Source organism: Typopeltis vanoorti, chromosome 26 (assembly GCF_054136105.1).
Source record: "Typopeltis vanoorti isolate ZY-2024b chromosome 26, IOZ_Tvanoo_1.0, whole genome shotgun sequence".
In the NCBI taxonomy this organism is placed as follows: Eukaryota; Metazoa; Arthropoda; class Arachnida; order Uropygi; family Thelyphonidae; genus Typopeltis; species Typopeltis vanoorti.
The window spans coordinates 13,097,468-13,123,898 of record NC_143574.1 but is presented as its reverse complement, the minus strand read 5'-3'; the positions used below and the strand labels follow the sequence as shown (position 1 = coordinate 13,123,898).

At 36.7% G+C, this 26,431-nt stretch overlaps 1 protein-coding gene across 2 annotated transcripts in view; it reads left to right on the top strand.

Annotated features, from left to right (window-relative positions):
- The window catches only part of LOC150092338 (eukaryotic peptide chain release factor subunit 1-like), a 166,482-nt gene that overhangs the window by 102,240 nt on the left and 37,811 nt on the right, over positions 1-26,431 (top strand). For both annotated transcript variants that reach the window (XM_090415156.1, XM_090415155.1), the window contains exons 7-8: positions 20,407-20,597; positions 20,755-20,884. In XM_090415156.1, coding sequence (XP_090271282.1) covers positions 20,407-20,597; positions 20,755-20,884 — 321 coding nt within the window. The remainder of the gene's footprint in view (positions 1-20,406; positions 20,598-20,754; positions 20,885-26,431) is intronic.

Genomic DNA, 26,431 nt, shown 5'->3' with positions numbered 1-26,431 from the left:
GAAAACTACCCACTGAGACCTATAGTAGATAGCATTGACTCACCCACCTATAGGTTATCAAAATATCTAGCATCATCCTTAAAAGCTTTTGCAGGGAAATCTTCTCATATAAAAAACTCGACAGACTTTGTCTCTAAAATTAAGAATATAGAACTCAAGTCTTCTGACATCATGATGAGCTTTGACGTAGTAGCCCTCTTTACAAACATTCCAACGCAAGAAGTTCTCCATATTTTAAGTAACAAGATTTCAAAGAAGATGTTCTCTCTGCTATCTCATTGTGTTAATTCTGGCTACTTTGAATTTGAAGGTAAACTTTACAAGCTGGATAAAGGATTAGCAATGGGCAGCCTTCTCTCTCCAATACTACCGAATATCTTTTTTGAAGACTTTGAACAAAAGGCAATCTCCTGCTCTACTTTTAAGCCAAAAATTTGGATTAGATATGGGGATGACATATTCCTCATCTGGGAACACAGTATTGAGAATCTTCACACCTTTCTCAATCACTTAAACCACTTCCATCAAGACATAAAATTAACCATGGAGATGGAAGAAAATGGATCTCTATGTTTCCTGGACATTAAACTTACTAAAACTCCTGAGTCCATAAAAATCTCCATCTTTAGAAAACATACACACACAGACAGATACCTGCATGCGTCCTCACATCACTATCCGGCACAGAAGATGGGTATCATCTCAACTCTAGCTCATCGTGCTAGATCTGTACTGTCAGATGAAGAGGAACTAAAAAATGAGCTACAACATCTTAAAAGGACCTTCAAAAACAATGGCTACTCTTCAAAAAGTATCAATAAACAACTATACCACCGCCAACAAAACAACGTAGTAACGCAGGATGTCCGTCAACAAAACAACACAGAAATAAAGGACAACCCCCAAAGACTATATCTCCTTGTCATACATCAGCACGCTCTCCAAGAAACTGAGTAGAATTTTAAGAAAGTTTAACATAAAAACGTGCTTCTCTACTCTTCCCAAACTAAGATCAAGTTTAAGCAATCACAAACAAGCTCACAACCATCTACAATTCCCAGGTGTGTACAAAATCACATGTGACTGTGGAAAACCATACTATGGCCAAATGGAAAAGTCCATCCTCCTACGTCTCGAGGAACACCAAAGAGACATCGCTTACAAAAGAACTAGAGCTAGTGTCCTCTCAAGCCATGTCCTGTTTTCGGTTAACACAAATAATGAAGGCCACCAACATGAGATAAACTGGACAACAACTTCAAACCCGCACATATGCCACGACGAAGTAGAACGGCACATAATCGAGTCTAAAGAGATTGTCATGGACCCTCTTCATATAAACAGTAACCTCAGGCTATAATTTGCTCGACTCTTTTACCTCTGCTGTCAGATATTGGTGCACTCATGAAATCACATGCGCACAGGTTTCTAGCAATAGAACTTTAACACAGACTGTAGCTCCAGTTCAAAATAACTGTAGTTTAGAGTCGATTTTATATTTTTATAATATATGGTTTTATAGTGACTCAATTTTCTTTACAGTGTTTTTTAGCTTTCTATGTTCTATCATGCCTGAAGAAGTTGGCCACCCTGATGAAACGTTGCATATTTTAATAAATTTCATTATTTATTCTAATTCTCGGATCTCATTCAGTATATAAAAAGCATGAACATATCCCAATTCCGAGTCAACACTACTAGTCGTCATATATATATATATATATATACAGGGTGTTCGGGATAAATTTGACAGTTTCGTAAGGAAAAAGAAAATCTTCTTTGTATCTATTAAATTTAATGAATTGACAAAAAAACATTACAGGCAGAGTTAATTACAATACTATCAACAAGATTTACTCAAAATAACCACCATTAGCATCGATCACAGCTTCAATTCTGCTTCGGAACCTTGAACAAGCTGATGCTACAGTCTCCCTGGGAAGGGCCGCAAAAACTGTTTTAATTTTATCCATTAACTGGGCTTTTGTATTACTGGAAGTGCGATTGGTGTCTTTTTCAACTGCGCCCCATACAAAATAATCCATGGGGTTAAGGTCTGGGGAGTTTGGAGGCCAAACATTTGGACCGGTGAAGTCGTAGAAATTTTCAGACAACCATTTTTGACTTTTCCCAGAGGTGTGGCAAGGGGCCGAATCCTGCTGCCATACATACGGCCTACCATTGGCTACCCTTGTTATCCAGGGCTTGACTACAGTTAGCAACTCCACGAACAAAGCCCGAATTCCAATGCCAGGGTTCTTCAACACCTGTTCCTGCAGATTTGCGAGGAATTCTGCTGTACGAACGCAATCAGATCGTCTGCTAGGGATCTTTCTTCTTGCTACATCCTCGTAGTCACCATTGCAAGTCTCTAGTTCATGCCTGATTGTTTTTACTGTATTCAGGGAGCATTGGGCAGCAGTCGTAATATCCTTATTTTGATGGCGGGCACGAATCATCATGATACAAGTTATTCTCTTCCATGATTCAGGTGGGTTCCAGCTATCCATCCTTTCTGACATCTTGTATATGAATGAAGAAGGGTCCAAACTTTTAAATGAAGAGAAGTGTGTGTTAATACATGTAACTTACGGAAAAATATAATTAATTATAAATATGTCAAATTTATCCCGAACACCCTGTATATATTAGGATAACCAAGCAATTTTATATGCTTGGTTATTTTAGCACCTAATCCCAAGTATGCAAACAATTAAGTTTGCGCCTGAAACAAAGTTCAAGTCTAAAGATGGTACAACACCAGGGCAACTCATTGTAAAGGTGGGTAAAGCTTTGATCACTATTCTTAGTATTTTCCCATAATGTAAAGCACATCTCACTAGAAGATGTATACTGCAATGCATTATGGGCGGGGTCACTACCCAGACCGGTTTCAACCTTTTTTGAGGTCTCCTCAGTGAGTAGCTAGACCCTAAATACCAAGGTTTTAGTAATACAAAGCCTTATCAACTTTACCTATATAAGTTGCAACAAGGTGTATTAAGTTTTAATAAAAATCTCTGGAGGAGATATTGATGGGAATCTTGATGATGATATTGATGGGAATCTTGATGATGAGATATTGATGGGAATTGAAAAATCTCTGGAGGAGATATTGATGGGAATAAATTATTCCCATCAATATCTCCTCCAGAGATTTTTATTAAAACTTAATACACCTTGTTGCAACTTATATAGGTAAAGTTGATAAGGCTTTGTATTACTAAAACCTTGGTATTTAGGGTCTAGCTACTCACTGAGGAGACCTCAAAAAAGGTTGAAACCGGTCTGGGTAGTGACCCCGCCCATAATGCATTGCAGTATACATCTTCTAGTGAGATGTGCTTTACATTATGGGAAAATACTAAGAATAGTGATCAAAGCTTTACCCACCTTTACAATGAGTTGCCCTGGTGTTGTACCATCTTTAGACTTGAACTTTGTTTCAGGCGCAAACTTAATTGTTTGCATACTTGGGATTAGGTGCTAAAATAACCAAGCATATAAAATTGCTTGGTTATCCTAATATACAATATACCCAAGTTAAAAATTTATTCCCATATATATATATATATATATATATATATATATTCTGAACACATTCATTTTTACTCGGTAGAAAATATCATAAATTATTTTAAATGACTGATACCAAGAGATAAAGAGATGACATGGTTTATTTAAAAAGATACTACTAGTTTACTAGTTTTGTTGAATGGATCAACTTCTTCAGGTATCACAATCAAAGAAATATACAAAAAATAACAGAGCCTTAAAAATTTCATTAACAGTACTAGTCCAAAAAAAAAACAGTAGTACATTTTTAAAACAGTAATGCGAGCTTGAGTTCCAAACAAAGTGCACCAGTATTGAACAGAGGCAATGTGTGCATCAGACAGATTGAAACTTAGGGAGTTATTGATATGGGAAGAATCTAAGGCAATTTCTCTGGACTCGACAATCTTTCTTTCAAGTTCATCATAGCACACATGGATATTAGAAGTTTGTGTCCAGTCTACAATGTGTTGGCAGCCTTCATCTGAGTTAAAGGAGAAAAGAACGTGGCTATAGAGAGCGCTGACTCTAGTCCTGTTGTAGGAAATATCTCTACGGTGTTCTTCCAGACGAAGAAGGATGAATTTAGCAGTAGTATGGCTTTTTTCACAATCACATAAGATCTTGTAGATTCCTGGAAACTGAGTTGGAAGATGTTTCTCTTTAGGTTTACTAAGTATGGAGCGAAGTTTTGGAAGCATAGTAAAGCAAGTTCTGAAGTTAAATTTCTTGAGAATTTTAGCTAGTTTAGGAGAAAGAGAGCTGATGTAAGGCAAAGAAATAAAGGCACTGGGGGAAGAGGGATCTTCAGAAGCAGTTGTGTGACAGAGAGAAAGAAATGTTTCAATCTTATTAGGAGAGAAACCATTATTGATAAAAGTCTTTTTAAGAAAAAGGAGTTCATTTTCAATTTCTGTTTCTTCTGTTAGTAAAGATTTGGCCCGGTGTGCTAAGATAGAAATAATACCAAATTTTTGTGGAAGGTAGTGATGGGAAGAAGCATGAATATATCTGTCAGTATGAGTAGGTTTTCTAAAAATTGGAATTTTAATACTTTCAGAACATCTGGTAAGCTTCAGATCTAGAAAGGGGAGGCAGTCATCGGATTCCAGTTCGAAGGTTAGAGTTTTTTGGATAATTTGTTCTTAAGAAGATTTGAAAACTAGCCATTAAGAACAAATTATCCAAAAAACTCTTTGCTTTACTCTCCCATTGCATCAAGTCAGGATACTTCAAATATGACAATAAGATCTACTTACAAAACTCAGGTCTAGCCATGGGCAGCCCACTCTCTCTGATTCTCGCCGATATATTTCTTAACGATTTTGAAAAAAAAAAAAGCTATTAACTCCTTCCCCCTTTTTGGTATCATTATATAGATGATATATTCCTCAACTGGGAAGACAGTGTCAACAACCTCAATTTATTTTTGGACCACCTAAATAAGGTTCATGAAAAAATCTCTTTTACCTTCGAACTGAAATCTGATGACTGCCTCCCTTTTCTAGATCTGAAGCTTACCAGATGTTCTGAAAGTATTAAAATCTCAATTTTTATTTCTATTTTTATCTCTCAGCTTCCAGTCATTTAATCTACTTCAAATATATATATATATATATATATATATATATATATGTATGTATGTATGTATGTATATATATATGTATGTATGTATGTATGTATGTATGGAAAATATAGGCTGAGAAAAAAAAAATAATAATAAATAAATAAATAAATATATATATATATATATACATATATATATTATATATATATTTATTATTCTTTTTTTTTTTTTCTCAGCCTATATTTTCCAAACTGTTGGGTAAAGGGCTCTCCCATTGAGGGAGGGGTGGGTCTACTTCTCATGGTGACCCATTCCATCTTGGGAGAGTGTTTATACAGTTGTATGAATGAGTGTATATGAAGGTGAAAGACAATTATAATTGCAAACATCCATGCCCACAGCAGGATTTGAACCTGCAGCCTTTTGGCTGAGAGCAGATATGCTAACCACCCGACCGACTCCATAAACATATATATATATATATATATATCATCCTCACACGAGAGGTCCGAACATGACACGACAGTGCCATGTATGAATAAATGGTTAAAAGAAGGAAGGAAATTGTTGATATGTTTCATGAAGACATGAAAGTTGAAATCACTGAAGGAAAATAGCATGAGGAAGATTGCTCCTAAGGGCAAAGTCATAGAGAATGAATGAGGAGGAGGATGAGAAATTGGTTCAATAAGTGTGGGGGTAAGATGAACTGTATATGGGTGTGGACCAGTAGCTGCTTGCGTTTGCACATGATCAGAAGAAAGTGGAGGTGTGGTAGTGGCCAATTCAGTGGAAGAACTCCCATGGAAATACCTATACAAAAGATGCAGTGCAGCAACAGAGCATCCATGAGAAAGAGACTAGAGAAACTCAGTGTGTGTGTGTGTGTGTTAGAGAGAGAGAGAGAGGACAGCCAAACTGAAGCAAAAGACATTGTTGAGGTATTCAGTGATCAATTTATAAGTGTGTTTCATCCTGATCAGGGTGGAAGCATGAGGAACTTAAGTGTAGAGGACATAGGAAAGGATAGCTTAATTGTGAGTGAGCAGAAGGTATTTGAGGAAATAACTTTGATGTTAATCAGGTGATAGGATTTGATGTCATATCACCATGCATCTTAAGGGAATGTTCCAGGGAACTGGCAATAGCATTGGCATGCCTATTTAATAAGAGTTTTGCAACAGCACAGGTATAGACATATTTATTTGGATGTTGGAAAGTTGCTATAGGCCTGGGAATGTGGAAGGTGGTGATGAAGAAATGTATAAATTTAAGTATGTAAGTGAGAGTATTAGAGTGCATAAACAGAGGGTGAAAGAATTGATAGTTGTGGTGGGTACGAATGAATGGAAAGGAGATAAATTTTTTATGAGAGAGGACTTGAAAGTATTGTTAAAGGTAGTGAAAGAAAAGAGTGAAAGAGTTAGGACGGTGTGTCTGTTGCTACAGTACGACAGAGAGGCGTTTAGAAGGAGGACCATAATCGCAAATGACTTTATGCGCAGGTTATGCAGACGGTGTGGTGTGGAATTCGTGGATGTGTGGAATGAGTTTGATGGGCGAAAGGATTTATACAAGATGGACGGCTTGCATTTGAATGGATTTGGTGTGCGGAGACTGGAAAAAGTGTTGCTGAATGAAGTAAAAATGGATGTGCAGAACCAGGGAAACTAGAACTACCAAGGAGGGGGGGGTGGGAGTGGATATATGGACATCAGTGAGAGAGTTGAGTGTAAGAATGCATATAATGTACCCGAGCCAGTACTAAGGACAAGAAATCGGAATGGGATAGTTAGAATAGCGCATCAAGATAGGGGTGGGAAAAAGGGACCTCTGCATTTCATGTATACTAATGCCAGGAGTATTAGGAACAAGAAGGATGAATTTTTGGCCTTGATTTGCTCTTCCTGGCCACAAGTTATTGGCATCAGTGAAACATGGCTGACGGAAGATGATATAGTTAGTGGGATAGAATGTGTAGGTTATAGTGTGTTTAGGAGGGACAGAGAAAATAAAATGGGGGAGGGGTGTTATTGATGATAGCTGATGAACTGCAGCCAAGGAGAATTGAAGTTGTATCGCAGGATAGTGAAAAGAGCTCATTTGAGGCTATTTTGTGTGGGATTGAGATTGGCAGAAAGCTGCAAAAAAAGAAACAACTGTGGAGGGAACTTAAAGGAATAGGTGACCGGCAGACACATGAACAGTATAAAGCCCAGGCCAGAAAAGTAATGAGTGTGGTAAGAAAAGCAAAAAAAGGATTACGAAAGAGCACTGGCCCTGCAGGCTAAAGACAATCCTAAACAGTTATTTCGAAGCAAGTAAAAGAAAAAATGTATATGGCAGAATAATTTTAAAGAATGCCGATGGTAGGGGGGTAACCGAATCAGTTGATATAGTTGAATTACTGAGCGAGCACTTTGCAAGAGTATATCATCCAGGTGGTGACATTGCAGAAATGAATGAACCAAAAGCTTATACGGGAATTGTGATAATGAAGTGGAGGTGAGTAGTCTATTACAAAACCTCAATGTCAATACATCTGTGGGATTGGATGGTATAACAGCTCGTGTCGTACTTGAAGAAGCTAAAGAATTGTCAGTACCCTTGACCATTTTGTTTAATCTGAGTCTCGCATCTGGGTTAGTCCCGAGGGGGTGGTAAAGAGGGGAAAATAGCTCCACTGCATAAAGGAGGTTCCAAGACTGCTGTTATAAATTACTGACCGATTAGCATATCAGGAATCGTTGTCAAGGTTTTGGAGAAACTAGTCAAGAGAAGAATACAGAATTGGATAGATGAAAATGGGATACTGTATGGGGGACAACATTGTGAAGGGTAGATCATGCCTCAGTAATTTGCTCACGTTTTATAACACAGTAACGACTGAAATGGATAAGGGTAATGGGTTTTCAGTGATTCTGCTGGGCCTTTGACAGGATACCACATGGAACTCTAATCAGTAAACTGGAGCAGATGGGGATGGATATATGGTTGGTGAGATGGATAGGAGGGTGGTTGATGGAGAGATACCAGAGAGTGGTTTATTCAGGAGTGGAGTCCAAAAGACGGCTTATGACTAGTGGTGTGCTGCAAGGTTCTGTTCTTAGACCACTACTTTTCAATTTGTTCATTAACGATATAGGAAAGGATCTGAGAGGAAGTGTTCACTTGTTTGCTGATGATGCAAAGTTGGGTAGACCAATTGTAAGTGCACACGATGTCAAAATTTTGCAGAATGATTTGGATAGTTTGGAGGACTGGGCTAGGAAAATGGATGGCAATTTAATGTGGCAAAGTGTAAGGTTATGCATTTTGGGGTGAAAAGATTAGCAGCAGTATATCACATTGGTGGAACTGTACTCCAGGAGATTGATGAGGCTAGGGATTTGGGGGTGTTGTTGGATAGGGAATTGAAGTTTAGGGGGCACTTTGCAAAACTGGCTAAATCAGCTCATCAAATCACTTGGCTTCTGAAAAATACTTCAACAAGCTGAGACAAACAAGTTATTGTTCCTCTGTATTGAGCCTTGATAAGACCCCATGTAGACTACTGTGCTCAGATATGGGCACCAGGGTTTCTTCTTGATGGGGAGGAGGTGGAGAGGATCCAGAGACGAGTGACCAAGGTGATAGCAGGTCTGTGGAATGAACCCTATGAGAATAGGTTGAAGATTTGTGGGTTGCAAAAATTGGTCGATAGGTGGAAAAGGGGTGATATGATTGAGACATTCAAATTACTGAAGGGTTTCTATAAGATTAATCCAGAAGATATTTTTGAGAACAGGACTGGTGGGGGGAGGACTAGGGGCCATACATGGAAGCTGGGCAAGAATGTGGTTAGCAGGGGTGTTAGAGCTAGGTTTTTTACTTGGAGAGGGGTGAATGAGTGGAATAAGCTGCCAGAGACTGTTGTGGGTGCTATACCGTGCATGAGTTCAAGGCGAGGTATGATAAATACTGTGTGAATGTCGAATAGTTGTTCTTGACATGATGATAGGGCCTCCCTCAATGAGTCTGTCGACTCCTTGGAGTTGCCCGTAATAATAATATTTACAACTGCTTGTTGGTTAGTAAGTTCAGACATGTGGAGAGAGCATATTATATTTTTCTGCATAACTTGCACTTCGTAATTATTTGTGATAGGATTAACAAAAAAAAAATGTTTACCCTTATTTTTGAGCATAAAATTGTACAGATTTTTTCATTGCTAATTATTCTGATAAACATATCTCATGCAACATTCTTGATTATGAGTTGTGATGTGTAATACTAATTCCTGCTCCCAGATACTGAATTCCTCCCTTCCCTCCATGTTTCAGGATTGAGATGGCATGATAAAAGTGTCTGTATATGTTGTGCTTAGGAAGATTTTGTTTGTATTGAACATATTTTGATTGGCCAAACATTTCTTGTAAAACATAACAAAAAACAATCATTGCCATTTTTGGTAAGTAATGCATTTGCCCATTTCCATTTCAAAAAAAAATATTAAGAGAGACCTCTAGGGTGTCAGGAACTATTTTATTATTATGTAACACCTCCAGGGAGTCCCAAGACTCACCGAGGGAGGGCACCTACTCTACAACTCTCTGTCTCCACCATTCGATCCACCAACTACAATGAACCGTAACTACCATCATCACCTACACCAATGCCATCTACCGCCCACAATCACCACTAGTATTTTCACAGACAATCACAAACATTCATGCCCATGGCAGGATTCAAACCTGCAGCCTTTTGGCTGGAGAGCAGATATGCTGACCACTCAACCAACCAGGCCTACAATTATACGTTTTATGGGGGAATTTGAAATATATAATTTAAAAATTAAATCTATAAATTTAAATTATAATTTTTAATTTAGTTTTATTTAAATATAAATTTTTATTTATTATTATTAAGAGAAACCTCCAGAGTGCAGGAACTCATTGAAGGAGGCCACATACTAGACTGCTTGGAAAGATAAAAGAGAATAGTGTGACAGGAAGGGTAGTCAGTGTGTTGCCTAGGTATGATTGTGGTGAAATGAGGCAGAGAACAAGGATTATGAATGATATTCTGGTTGAAATGTGTGTGAGGAGATGGGAGTACAGTTTGTTAATGTGTGGAATGAGTTTGAGGGATGAAGTGAACTGTATGGGAGCGATGGACTGCATTTGAGTGGTTATGGTGTGAGTCGCTTGGAGAGACTGCTGCTGGAAGGTAGAGAAGTGAATAGAGAGAATTAATCAAATCGAGAGGGGGAGTGATGTGGAAGAGCAGGAGAGTAAGACAGGAGAGATTGAAGAAGTGGATATGAATGGGAAAGTGAGTGGTATGAGTATAGAAAATGAAAGAATGGGTGTGCAAGAGGAGAAGGGAAACAGGGAGGCTCATGGTGGACAGGGGTACACAGCGTGAGAAAGGTGGATGCTCCAAGAGGAGGTGAGAGCATGTGTAGGCAGGAAAGAAATGGGATGACCAGGGATCAAGAGGAAACAGATGGAATTGCAAAGGGTTCTAAAATGAAGAAGCAGAAAGGGAAATGGCCCCAGTCCAGCATGGAGAGATCACATCGAGTGAGTGGTATCAGTGGAACTAGCTGTAGATCCAGAAATGAGCTGTTGTGTTTGTATACCAATGATAGAAGTATAAGAAACAAGGAGGATGAAATGTTTGCACTAATTGCATCTGTTCACCCAAAGATTGTCGGAATAAGTGAGACATGGTTAGATGAGGATGACATCCTGATAAGAATAGATATGGAAAGGTATGATGTGTTTCGTGAGGATAGAAGGGGTAAAAAGGGAGGTGGAGTGCTATTGATGATAGAGAAAGAGTTACGTCCATACAAGGTAGAGATGCAAGAGGGAAATAGGGCCAGTGGTTTCGAGGCAGTATGGTGTGAGATAGAGGTGAATAGAATCAAATACTTGGTGGGATGTTGTTATAGACCTGGTAATGTGGATGGTGGTGATAGTGAAATGTATAGTCAAATAAGCCAAGCAAATAAGAAAAGGGTGATCGTTATGAGTGATTTTAATTATGGCAATATAGACTGTAATGAAGAGATAGTAACTGGAAGTAAAGAAAATGAGTTTCTTGAGTTTTTGAGGGATAACTACCTCAGACAGTATGTAGCAGAGGGCACACGAGGATTAAGGGTCTTGGATTTGGTCATCTCATTGGAGGATGTAATTATAAATGAGGTGTCAAATCATCCACCAGTTGGTGAAAGTGACCATGAGGTGATTACCTGGAGTTGACCAAGAGTTGACACCTGCCTTGACATATGACTGGGTGTGAGAACCTCTGTGAGAAAAGGGTATATATGGAACTAAAAGGGGGGGGGGTGATTATGAATAGCTCAGGAGACAGCTTGCAGGTGTAGCATGGAATGAGGAGTTAGCTTGAAAAGAGATCAATGCAGCTTGGGGGATTTTCAAAAACTATTTAGTAGATGCAATGTCTGAATGTATTCCATGGGTGAGAAGGTTAAATAAGGTAGGTGTGAGATGGATGAATAAAGAGATTAAGCATGCGATACAGAGAAAAAGGGCATTGTGGAGGCAGCATAAGAGAAGTGGAAATAACCAATTTCATGAGGTCTACAAAGACCAGGCAAGGAGGGTGACTTGGTTGGTGAGAGTAGCTAAAGAGAGGTATGAACAGCAGTTAGCTAATGAAGCCAAAAATAATCCTAGGGAGGTCTTTCGATATGTAACCAGCAAAAGAAAGAAAGAATGATTATGGAAGGATAACATTGATTGGAAGAAATGGCATAAAGACAGCTGTTGCAGAATGTGTGGTGGTGATACTTAATGAGCAGTTCATAAAGATCTTTCAATCTTGTGAATGTGACTTCATGGAGAGATTGAGAGCAGTTGATGATGGGGAGAAGAAACTGACTGTAAGTGAGCAAGTGGTGTTTGGGGAGTTGAGTAAACTAGATATAAATAAGGCTGTGGGACTTGATAATATATCACTGCGTATTCTGAACGAACATGCCAGGGAGTTGACACCTGCCTTGGCATATTTTTTTAATATGAGTCTTGCACTTGGTCAAGTTCCTAAAGAGTGGAAGGAGGGCAAGATTGTGCCATTTCATAAAGGAGGTGATCGAACTCAAGCATCAAACTATAGGCCTATCTCTGTGTCAGGTGTTGTGGTTAAGTTGTGGGAGAAGCTTGTGGGAACTAGGATCCAGAGTTGGGTTGACAACAATGGTATAATCTTTGATGGACAGCATGGATTTGCTAAAGGGAGGTCATGTTTTAGTAATCTACTTACTTATTACAATAGTGTGACTGCTTCCTTGGACAGAGGAGAAGGATACACAGTAATATACTTGGATTTTGCAAAAGCTTTTGATAGAGTACCTCATGATAAGTTGACAGTCAAACTAGAGCAGATGGGGTTGGATATTAGATTAGTGCATTAGATTGGAGACTGGCTATCTGATAGATATCAACAAGTTGTGTATGGGGGTGCGATATCCAGGAAAAGGAAAGTCACTAGTGGAGTGCCTCAGGGGTCTGTTTTAGGGGCATTACTATTTAACTTGTATATTAATGATATTGGTGAAGATTTGGATGGAGATATTCAGTTGTTTGCTGATGATGCAAAGTTGGGACGAACCATACAGAGTAGTGAAGATGTTGTGGCCTTGCAAGAAGACTTGAATAAATTGAGTGATTGGGCAAGCAAATGGGGATGTGAGTTCAATGTTGCAAAATGTAAGGTTTTAAAATTTGGAAAACAGAGATGGAATGCAGAATTTATACTTGGTGAGAATATATTGTTGGAGGTAGAGGAAATAAGAGATCTGGGGGTGATAGTGGATAAGGATCTAAAATTTAGGGGACACATCGCCAAAATTGTGAAGACAACACAAAGACTTCTGGGAATGATGCAGAGGACACTGACATGTAGAAGTAGGGAGATTCTTGTTCCATTGTATAAGGCTTTGATTAGGCCACACATGGACTATTGTGCCCAGATTTGGTCAAATGGTTTTTAGAAGGATGAAGAGATGTTGGAAAGGGTCCAAAGGCGACTGACTAAGGTAGTTTCTGACCTCTGAAATGTTGAGTATGAGGAATGATTGAGAAGATGTAATTTGCAGAGTCTGGTGGAGAGAAGGAAGAGGGGAGATATGATAGAGACCTACAAGTTGGTAAGGGGTTGTTATAAGATCAATGGTGGAGAAGTTCTACAGAGAATAGTGATAGATCAGGGGAGAACCAGAGGTCATCCCTGGAAACTGTATAAAGAGGGTGTGAGTAGGGGAGTGAGAGGCAGGTTTTTTTCGTGCAGAATTGTGAATGATTGGAATGCCTTGCCTGAGAGTGTGGTGTCTGCAAGGAGTTTGAGTGTGTTTAAGACACGGTATGATGAGATGTGTGTGTGTGATAAAAGGACCTCCCAGATGAGTCTTTGACTCGATGAGGTCTTGTTTAATAATAACAATAATAATAATAATACATGCATCAGCTATCACACTTATTGGCTGAATTCATTCACACTGCTTACACACACACAACATCCAATGGCAATCCATTCCAAGCATGTACCATCTTCTTCTTCTCTTTTTTTCAGCCATTTTCTGTCCACTGCTGGATGAAGGCCTCCTCCAGTTCTTTCCACCTTTCTCTGTTCTTGGCAATGATTGACTAATTTTCCCAGCAAAATTTGACAATTTATCACTCCACCATCCTCAGCCTCATTTCCCTTCTTTAGGAATCCAGTTCATTAGTATGGTGGTCCATCGCTCAGCTTCTCTTCTGGATAGATGTCCGGTCAATTTCCATTTTAGTCACTTGTGGTGAAGAATGATGTCAGTGATGCGAGTCTGGCTTCTTATCCAGGTGTTTTGCTTCTTATCTTTTAATGTGATGCCTAGCATTAACCTCTCCATTTTTCTTTGAGTTGTTAATTTATTTGCCAGTGCTTTTGTTAGCGACTAAGTTTCACAACCATATGAGATGACTGGAAGTATATACTGGTTAAATGTCTTCCTTTTTAAACAGTGTGGGACATCATTGTTTTGAAAAATGCTTTTCAATTTTCTGAATGCACTCCAGGCAAGTTGAACTCTCCTATTTATTTCCTTTTGGAGTCCACAGTTTAAATCAATGAGATGACCTAAGTATGTATATGAAGAGACTCTTTCCAAGAAATTGTTTTCTATTATTATGTTTTTTTTCTATTATTATGTTTTTTTGGTGTTACAAAATGATTAAACACGATTTTAGGTTTTTCTCTGTTTATCTTTAGACCGACTTTTCTGCTTTCATGATATAGGTCTTCTATCATTATATTAAGGTCTTCTGGAGTGTTTGCAAATATTATGATATCACCTGCATATCTTAGGTATGTTAAGTTTCTGTTATTAATTTTTATACCAAGGTCTGTCCAGTTTATATTATTAAATATTTCTTGAAGGACTGCTGTAAAGATTTTGGCTGATGGAGAGTATCCTTGTCAGACACCTTTTTCAATTGATATTTTATTGCTACTCGTGTGAAGGTGGATTATTGCTGTTGCAGTGAACTATATTGCCTGGAGGAGGTCCATATATTCTATAGGAACTCTCTGATTCTGGAGTGCTTTGATTATGCATTAGTTTTGATGGAATCAAATGCTTTTTCGTAATCAATGAAGGCTAAATAGAGAGGCAATTGGTTTTCTTCTGCTTTTTCTATTATTTGTTTTACTGCATGAATATGATCAATTGTGTTAAAGCCTTTAAGGAATCCTGCTTGTTCTACTGGTTGACTTGAGTCTAGAAGAGGTGTTAACTTGTTTGTTATTACTTTTGTGAGAATTTTGTACAGATTAGAGAGAATACTAATTACCTTAGTTCTTCTTTGTCCCCTTTTTTAAATAACAGTATCAGAGTAGTATTTTTCCAATTTTCTGGTATCTTCCCCTTTTCTAGACATAGATTTAGTAAGTTTATGACATGATAAATTATATTATTTCCTCCACATTTAATTAATTCTATGTGAATTAGGTCTTGACCAGGACATTTTACATTTTTCATTTGTTTTAATGTTTGTTTTTATTTCATCTGAAGTGAATGGAAGGGGATGAATTCCATATGTGATGGAGAAGAGTTATTTATAATTGATTTATCTATTGAAGGATCACTATAGAGTTCTTTATAAAATTCTTCTAGCCTGCTTAGGATTTTTCTTGGTTCCTTATTGTAGTTCCATTCTTATCTTTTATTGCATTTATTTGACTTTTGCCAACTGATAAATGTTTTCTTAGTATTTTCATATTTTTATTGTTTTCAATTGTTTCTTTTATTTTTTTAGTGTTGTAAATTCCTCACTGCAATATGGCATTACCTGTTGGGGAGGAGACTATTATAACAATCTGCTTCCATTAATAAGAATGCAAAACAGAATAATTAGAGCCATAACTACTACCGACTTTGCACATTCAACCAATGATCTGTATATCGTTCATAATATTCTACCATTTCAGAAACTGTATCTCTATGGTCGTCTGTTATGTGTAAAAAGAAACACTGAAAGTTTCTTGGTATATAATGTAGACTATGGATTGTCGAAACACGCTGGAAGTACCTAAGGCTAACAAAGAAATTTTTCATAAATCTTTTGAGTACGTTGTGATGAGCAGCTATAATAAACTTCCGAATGAAATTAAATCTATAACCTCAGAATATGTATTCAGAAAAAGATTGAGAAACTACCTTATGGGATTAAAGAATGTTGACAATTATTTTAAACGTATAGTATAAGAGATCATTATAACTCATATATCATAACCAATTAAAGTATTGATTTACAAATTGGTTCGTTTAATTAGGAATTAATATATATGCATTATTATAACTGGTAAGGGAGCCCTCTTAGATGCGATCCCTGGACTCTTAGTGTCTGTTTTGAGCTAATTGCTTTTTTAGTAACCAGTATGGCTATGGCCCTTGGTTACACATATTTGCATTAACTAACTTACATTACTCTAAACCAGTTACTTATCATAACCATTCGAAATATATTATATTCTACTGGCATATATGAGAAAACTTTTTATTAACCATAATAAAATAATAGCCAAAATAAGTGTTAGTACCAACAGAATGATACTTGAATTTTATTTTGTAACATTGTACTGTGCATTGAATTGTAATATTGTCATAATTATACAAGTTGAATAGTATAATATGTATAATTTGTATACGTGATGTGAATAAAGATTTAATTTAATAAGATCTTATTTCATTTCTCATATTTTTCCTTATTGTCTTGCATAGTTCTGCATATTTTATTTTAGAAATTAAGTTTTTGTCTTGTTTCATATTTCGTCTCTTTTTTTTTTAGTAGTTGTAAGGTTTCCTCTGAAAGTTTATGGTCTTTTTGTTGTTTGTTGCTTTTGAAGAATGCATTGGCTGCTGAGATTATTATTTCTGTTAGGTTTTTGCTTATTTTATTTATATCTTCTTCCTCAAATATATTTATTAAGTCTAGTTTTTCTTCATAATCTCTGATTGAGTTTTTCTTCATAATCCTTCTTGTTTTCAATAAGTTTTAAGTCAAAAACTTCTTGATTTTTTGTTGTTTAGCCATTTTATTCTTTCCAATTTGGGGTTTATTTTAATTTTGGCTCTGACCAGTCTGTGGCCACTTCCTGTTTTTACTTAATTTAGTACTGAGGTATCTTAAACTATTTCTTTATTATCACACAGTATATAATCTATTTCATTTTTTATTTCTCCATTTGGACATGTCCATTTTCTTTTAAGGGCTTTCTTAAAAAATGTATTCATAATATAAAGCTTGTTACTGATAGAGAATTCTGTAAGAGCCATTCCTGAGTTGCTGCTTGTACTATATATGTATGGTTCTATTGTATCTATTTGGTGAATGGGATGACCTACTTTGGTCATCCCATTCACCAAATCATGGTTAAAATTGCCCATTACTATAGTAAAGTTTTGATTGCTATTTCTTTTTTTATCTGCAGTGAGTCATAAAATGCAGTGTGGGATTAGGTGGCAGCATATATTTGGATGATCCTGATTTTAAGTTTAGAGTTTATTTTAAGTGTAATTTCTATTATTCTTTCATCTGTATAATTAAATTCTTCTATAAGGTGTGTAATTGTTTTCTTAATTAGAAATTCCACTCTGTATTGTCCTTTAGTTTTCCCGTAATAGTATAAGTAGTCTCAATTTTTTAGTTTTATTAAATGTTCATCCTGTCTGCAAACTTCACTTAAACCTATGATGTCCCATTTAATGTGTTTTAGTTCTTGCTGTAAGATGGTAAGGTCTTCCTCTTCTTTAAGTGCTTGACAATTAAATGTTCCTATATAGAGGAAAAGAGGATTGCATTGATTACTGTTATATTTATGAATTCTTTGGGCTATTCCAGTATTGCTTATTATTTGGGAAAGTTCCCCACTGCATCATGCTCTGGTCTCTATAAATGGTTTTGACCAGAGAAGTCATATAGTTGGGGAAATTTAGTTACATCCAGTGATTGCCCATTCTGGCCATGAGCTTTATGGCTTTTCTTTCTTCTTCTTGGCATTGTAGTGTAGGGGTTGTGGCCTAATCTCCTACACTGGCCACATAATGTCTTGGGAGATGCATTTTATAGCTTTCTACCAGTTCTTTGCTCAGTATCAACTTTGTGGAGGCATGATAGTAAGACTTCCTGGGTATGGCCCTCTGGATTTCACCGAAATATTGGCACTTCCATCTATATCAGTTCCATCAGGGTTTTTGTCTATGTTGTAGGTTGCCAGCCCACCATGGAAATCTATCCCAGGCTTAACTGTGCTCGACATGCTACAAGCATGATTGATAGCTAGTCAGCCAAGATCCTGGTAGGAGAACACAGCTAATCTCCCCCTTTAGTTTTATTGCATACCATTCATCCTCCATATGAGAAAAAAATCTAGCCCTCACCCACTTCTTAGAGCAGCATTCATTCTTAGCTTCCAAGGATGCCATCTTTTCCTTTCCCCACCCTCCTTAAAATGAAAAATTCCATCAACTGAAATCCGGTATGACCTTTTTAGAAGTTCGTAAGTCTCAATCATATCACCCCTCTTTCTCCTGTTTGCTAGTATCTGCAGTTTACAAATTCTCAATCTGTCTTTATAATCAGTATTCCACAAACCTGATATCATTTGTAACTCTCTCCACTGTTTCAGAATCACAACAGAAACCAGAGACCAGACCTATGCACAATAGCCCAAGTGAGATATTAGCAAGGACTTGTAAAGAGGCAAGATGACATCCTTATCTTTACATGTGAAAGTTCATTTCAGCATTGCAATTATCTTTTGAGTTTGTATTTTGCAATGTTTGCTACATGGCTTCTGAACTTCAACTTGCTATCTACTAACACTCAAAGATCCCTAGCCTGATCAGTTTCTTCTAGCATAATCCCACCAATGTAATACAACATTGGATATCTAATCATGCCAAAATGCATTACTTTTCATTTACTGACATTAACCTGACATCCATTTTCCCATTCCCACAGTTCCAACCTATTCAAATCATTCTGCAAGTATTGCATATCAGCAGCATTCCTGATTACCATGCATATCTTTGCATCATCAGCAAATAGCTGTATGTCGCCTGTCAAATCCTTCCCAATGTCATTAATGTACAGATCGAATAACACTGGACTGAGAACTGATCCTTGAGGCATTCCACTGGTTACCTTAAATCTTGCAGATTCACCCCCACCCCCATATACAACTTTTTCATATCTGTCAGTCAGCCATCCTCTTATTCAATAGTTTATAATCCAATCTCATATTCTCCAATTTATGAACCAGTCTTCCATGCTGTATTCTTTGAAAAGCCTTAGCAAAATCCAAACGTATCATGGTGTATCCATTTCCCTTGTCTAGCTCAGTGGTAACATTATTATATAATGTGATCAAGTTACTAAAACATGATATTCCCTTAGTAAACCCATGCTCTTCATTGCAAATTAGAGAGTCACTATCAACCCATTTCTGAATGCAAGCCCTAACCTTTATTTTCCAAAATCTTCCTGAGATGCTGATGTCTATAGTTAGATACATCAGTGTTTTCACCACCCTTGTGCAATGCGATTACCAGACAAATTCTTTCCATTCTTGCAGAGAATGGAAAGAATTAGTCCCTGTTCTGAGACTCAAATTATATAGCTTGCTCAAAGAAATAGCCAGTTCAGCTGAACACTCTTTTAGCACCCATGCTGATATCCCATCACTCCCTATTGTTGAATTCTTATTCAGTTTGTGCAATAGCTCTAATACCTCCTCTTCATATATCTGAGTTTTTCATCCAGTGAAGAGGTAGCAGTGAACTTAATGTTGCATACACAAAGTTGATAGTCTTTAGCAAAATGGGCACTCTTTAGTAGAACGACCTCTTCTGTATCTGTCACCCTCTCACCATCTGCATTCAGAAGAGTTATTCTTTCATATTCATTCTTTCTTTTACTTGCAGTATATCGAGAGCATTCTTGTGGGTTGTCTTTAGCTTGCAGAGCCAGTTTCTTTTCATAGTCAGACTTGCCTTTATACAACAGTTGTGACTCTTCTGGCCTGCTGCTTATAATTTTCATAACAGATATCATCCTTATGCACATGGTATTCCTTCTACACCATGCTTTTCTTATGAATCTCTTGCTTAATAAGATTACATATCCATTTGATTCCTGCCCTATTTATTCTTCGAACTCTCGAGACACATGCTAATATTGCATCATTTAAGTATTTTTTAAATGCTTCCCATGGACTGTCGATATTCTTCTCATCCATCAACCAGCCCCATTCCACTGAACTCAGTATGCTCCTCAGTTGGTCATAATTTCCTGCTTTGAAATTCAGCATGTAACCTTTTCTGAATGGAACATTCATAAACTTAGTCACTTCCCAAGTGAGTATTGAATGATCACTGTCTCCAACTTGAGGCAGAATAGTTACATCTTTAACTGAAATGCCCTCTGACACTATAATCAAGTCTAACACTCTTTGACCTTAAAATTTATAATTTAGAAATTATAAAATTTATTATTTAAATTAAAAACAATTAAAATAATTTTAAATTGTTTAAAATATAGTTTAAAATATAACAAATAAGAATATTAGATAATGTTGCAGCATTCTGTTGTGAATCTTGTATTTATCTTTAAGTGTTTCTGGTTTTTAAAATATATTTTATAATTCTTTAAGCAAAATAAAGAAGATTATATAACTAAAATTCAATTATAGATCAAAACTAAAATGCACATATCTCTTTGTTCTGCATGTAGGGCGTGGTGGTCAATCAGCTCTACGATTTGCAAGGCTGAGGATGGAAAAAAGGCACAACTATATCAGAAAGGTTGCAGAAATAGCAACCCAAATGTACATAAGCAATGATAAACCAAACGTTGCAGGCCTAATTTTAGCTGGTTCTGCTGATTTCAAACATGAACTCAGACAGTCAGACTTATTTGACCCTGTAAGTGTGTTCATTTATTGAGTTCTATCTGTAATTTTTGATATTCTTGTGAAAGTCTGACATTGTATATAATAATCATAAAATATTTAGCAATTAACTAAATTTAAAGATTAAACATTTTTTTTATATATTATTATATGTATGTATGAATATCAAGAGACTGCAAGCCAAAGTTTTGAAGTTAGTAGATGTATCATATGGTGGTGAGAATGGTTTTAATCAAGCTATTGAACTTTCTGCAGAAGTTTTAGCAAATGTGAAATTTGTTCAAGAAAAAAAAATTATTGGTGAGCTATTTTTCAATGTATTCATGTTAAAAATAAATGTATTCATTTTTTTTTTTGCAATTTTTTTTAGATTATTAATAATACTTCATATTTATTGACTCATATGATTATAAGAATTTCATGCACTTTCTTATCAAATTTAAATGTATTTACAAATTGCTATGAATGAACTGAAAGGAAGAAATACCATAACTTCTAAACTCTGAGTAAACTTGTTTTTTCTAAAAAAAAAAATATGACCTATGTTGTGTGTTAATTCATTCAATATCATTTCAAGAGATGTTTGCTGTTAAAGTATAATATTTTGTTGAATGATTTGTCATGCCACATAATTGATTTATGGCACAAGTTTTTGATGATATAAATTTATTTACACTTTAGCTAATTCTATTTAAACTCTCATCTTGGAACCTTCCTCAGGTGCACAATAGATATACATACACTCTGGATTAGAGATAGTTGATGGAAGTTTTTTCACTTGGATATGCTACCAATTATATATTTGGTTTAATCTTTTATCCAAGTGTAAGCAAACAAAGTTTGTACCTGAAGTATTTTCAGGACTGGGGCAACTCGTGGTAAAGGTGGTATAAGTTCTGATCACTTGCCTTAGTATCCCATAATGCAAAGCACATCTCCTTGCAGACATGTATAATAATAATAATAATATTATTATTATTATTATTATTATTATTATTAAACAAGACCTCATGGAGTCAAAGACTCATCTGGGAGGTCCTTTTATCACACACACACATCTCATCATACCATGTCTTAAACACACTCAAACTCCATGCAGACACCATACTCTCAGGCAAGGCATTCCAATCATTCACAACTCTGCACGAAAAAAACCTGCCTCTCACTCCCCTACTCACACCCTCTTTATACAGTTTCCAGGGATGACCTCTGGTTCTCCCCTGATCTACCACTATTCTCTGTAGAACTTCTCCACCATTGATCTTATAACAACCCCTTACCAACTTGTAGGTCTCTATCATATCTCCCATCTTCTTTCTCTCCACCAGACTCTGCAAATTACATCTTCTCAAACTTTCCTCATACTCAACATTCCTGAGGTCAGAAACTACCTTAGTCAGTCGCCTTTGGACCCTTTCCAATATCTCTTCATCCTTCTGAAAACCCGGTCACCAAATCTGGGCACAATAGTCCATGTGTGGCCTAACCAAAGCCTTATACAATGGAACAAGAATCTCCCTACTTCTACATGTCAGCATCCTTCGCATCATTCCCAGAAGTCTTTGTGTTGTCTTCACAATTTTGGCGATGTGTCCCCTAAATTTTAGATCCTTATCCACTATCACCCCAAGATCTCTTATTTCTTCCACCTCCAACAATATATCCTCACCAAGCATAAATTCTGCATTCCATCTCTGTTTTTCAAATTTTAAAACCTTACATTTTGCAACATTGAACTCACATCCCCATTTGCTTGCCCAATCACTCAATTTATTCAAGTCTTCTTGCAAGGCCACAGCATCTTCACTACTCTTTATGGTTCGTCCCAACTTTGCATCATCTGCAAACAACTGAATATCTCCATCCAAATCTTCACCTATATCGTTAATATACAAGTTAAATAGTAATGGCCCTAAAGCAGATCCCTGAGGCACTCCACTAGTGACTTTCCTTTTCCTAGATATCGCACCCCCATACACAACTTGTTGATACCTATCAGATAGCCACTCTCCAATCCAATGCACTAATTTAATATCCAACCCCATCTGCTCCAGTTTGACTGTCAACTTATCATGCGGTACTCTATCAAAAGCTTTTGCAAAATCCAAGTATATTACTGTGTATCCTTCTCCTCTGTCCAAGGAAGCAGTCACTTTATTGTAATAAGTAAGTAGATTACTAAAACATGACCTCCCTTTAGCAATTCCATGCTGTCCATCAAAGATTATACCATTGTTGTCAACCCAACTCTGGATCCTAGTTCTCACAAGCTTCTCCAACAACTTAACCACAACACCTGACACAGAGATAGGCCTATAGTTTGATGCTTGAGTTCGATCACCTCCATTATGAAGTGGCACAATCTTGCCCTCCTTCCACTCTTTAGGAACTTGACCAAGTGCAAGACTCGTATTAAAAAAATATGCCAAGGCAGGTGTCAACTCTCTGGCACATTCCTTCAGAATACGCGATGATATATTATCAAGTCCCACAGCCTTATTTATATCTAGTTTACTCAACTCCCCAAACACCACTTGCTCACTTACAGTCAGTCTCTCCTCCCCATCATCAACTGCTCTCAATCTCTCCATGAAGTCACATTCACAAGATTGAAAGATCTTTATGAACTGCTCATTAAGTATCACCACCACACATTCTGCAACAGCTATCTTTATACCATTTCCTCCAATCAATGTCATCCTTCCATAATCATTCTTTCTTTTGCTGGCTACATATCGAAAGAACTCCCTAGGATTCTTTTTGGCTTCATTAGCTAACTGCTGTTCATACCTCTCTTTAGCTACTCTCACCAACCAAGTCACCCTCACATAATGCTATGCATTAAGGGAAGGATCACTACCCAGACTGGTTTCGACCTTTATTGAGGTCTCATCAGTGGGAGCCAGACCCAGAGGTAGTGATACTAAGGTGGAAGTAATGCAGAAGTTATATCACCATATACCAGTTGCCAAAAGGTGTCAACATCCTATTATTAAAATTCTCTGGATTAGAGATAGTTGATGGAAGTTTTTTCAATTGGCTATGCTACCAATTATATATTTAGTTTAATTCTTTATCCAAGTGTAAGCAAACAAAGTTTGCGCCTGAAGTATTTTCAGGACTGGAACAACTCGTGGTAAACATGTTTACCACGAGTTATTTGCAAGTGTTTGCTTACTTGGATAAAGGATTAAACCAAATATATAATTGGTAGCATAGCCAAGTGAAAAAACTTCCATCAACTATCTCTAATCCAGAGAATTTTAATAATAAGGTGTTTACAGCTTTTGGCAACTGGTATATGGTGATATGACTTCTGCATTACTTCCACCTTAGTATCACCACCTCTGAGTCTGGCTCCCAATGACGAGACCTCAATAAAGATCGAAGCCGGTCTGGGTTGTGACCTGTGACCTTTCCCTTAATGCATAGCAGTATACATGTCTGCAAGGAGATGTGCTTTGTATTATGGGATACTAAGGCAAGTGATCAGAACTTATACCATCTTTACCACGAGTTGCCCCAGTCCTGAAAATACTTGAGCTGCAAACTTTGTTTGCTTACACTTGGATAAAGGATTAAACCAAATATATAATTAGATATATATACGAGTATGCTAATATAAACCAAACATCATCACTCTTAATGCAGCTGTCATAATTTTTCCTCTAGTATTAAAATTATAATAAATTGTATAAATCTTTAGCCTAATAGCTCAGATGTTCAGATGATGTGCTTGTAAATGGAGTGTCTAATGTTCTCCCAGTTGGCAAGAGTGACAATCAGAGCTGTGGAGTCGGAGTTAGAGTCAGAAGCAATTCTTGGTTACTGGAGTCAGAGTTGGTAAAAATGCACAGACTGTGACTCCTAATGAATTTAAATTGTAATATTAATAATATGTTAAAATTTTCTATTTCATAGATAATAATTTGAATGACCTATTTTTTTCAGGTTATATTTTTAGAATATCTTTTAATTTCAAGTTCTTTGCAAATTTCAAAATAAAACATATTTTATGATAATTTATATATTATATTAATGAAAGTGGCATCTCATGAAAAAATTCACAATGGCAAAAAAAAAAAAAAAGTATCAATAAAGTCTGCTGTTTCTGAACATTTTACAATAACAACAGATAGGAAATATAATGTTTCAATGTATTATAGAAGATGGTGATTATGAAAAAGCATGTGATGCAAAAATTAGTAGATTTTGTGGTTCTGATAAAAATGTACCTACAAGAATATCACATTTAAAAAGACACTTGCAACGTTTCATCCTAAAGTGTTAGAAGCTGTGAATGAAAAAGACAGCAATAAAAACATTCCCGCTACTTCAGAGCTAAAAAAAGATCAGAAATCTACTGGAGGGCAAACACAACTACCAAAATTCTTTACATCTGAAAACATTATTGTAACAATAATGCCAGAAAAGTTTAAAAACCAGATCATTGAATGGCAGTGAAGAATAGTGTACCTCTATCCTTTCTTTTCACAACCAGTCTTTTTAGGCTCAAGTGGTTAAATGGCTAGAAAACTTGCAGTCGGAGTTGAAGGTACCATGAATTGAGGAGTTGGAATCGGAGTCGAAGGTTTTTATGTACCGATTCCACAGCCCTGGTAGCAATAAAGTGATCACCTGTGTTTAGCCAGTTATATTAGAACTTCTATTAAGAAGGGATATATGTGGAACTACACAGCCAGTGATTATGAATAGTGTATGAGACAATTAGGAGCTATAGTGTGGAAAAAGGAATTGAGTGGAAACGAGACAGATAGAGCTTGGACATTGATGAAGAGCTGTTTAACAGCAGCAGCAGTCACTGAGTGTGTACCAAAGGTGAAGAGACTAAATAAGATAGGAATAAAATGAATGAATGAAGGGACTAATCATGAAATATGGAAGACGAAGAAGAAGAAAGCACTGTGGAGGCAACACATGATAAATGTTGGTAATAATCAGTTGCATAAAGAATACAAAGTGCATGCCATGAAGGTGACTTTCTGAGCAGAAACTAGCCAATCAAACCAAGAAAAATCCTAGCAAGTTCTTTCAGTATTTAGCAAGTAAAGAATGACTATGGCAGGATGATAGTTGATGTCAATGGTTGATTACTAACTGATGCAGGGGATATAATCAAAGTATTCAATGAGAAGTTCATCAGAGTATTTCATCCTTATGAAGGCCAAATCATGAGAGGCTGGAGTGAATAAGGAATGGTAGAGGGGAGGGGCTGATGGTGAGTGAGCAGGATGTATATGAGGAATTAAGAAAACTTGATGTTAATAAGACAGTATGACTTCATAACATATTACTTCCAAACACACTTATAGTGTATGTTTGAAATTAATGCTCTATGGAATTAATGACAACCTTGGCAGACCTGTTTAACATGAGTCCCAAAGGGGTGGAAAGTGGGAAAAATCATCCCACAAAAGGGAGGGGGGGAAGAATAAGTCCAAGGCTACAAATTATAGGCCAGTCTGTGTGTCTGGAGTTGTTAAGTGTTAGAGAGGTTGTTGAGGACTAGGATTTAGAATTGGTTGATATTAGCAGTATTCTTTATGATGGTCAGTAAGAAAAAAGGAAGATGCATATACAACAGTATACTTGGATTTTCAAAGGCAATAAATTCAAAGGCCTTTAAAAAATCCAAGTTATATGCATATACTTGTATATGCATCTCCACAACAAGCTGGTAACTAATTTGATGAATGGGATTGGATAAGAGTCTAATGAGTTGGACAGTTAATTGGCTGTCAGATAGGTATCAGCAGGTATGTAGAAGTGGTATCTCACAAGAGGAAGATATATAGACCCAATATAGACCTCTGTGGCATTAATGCC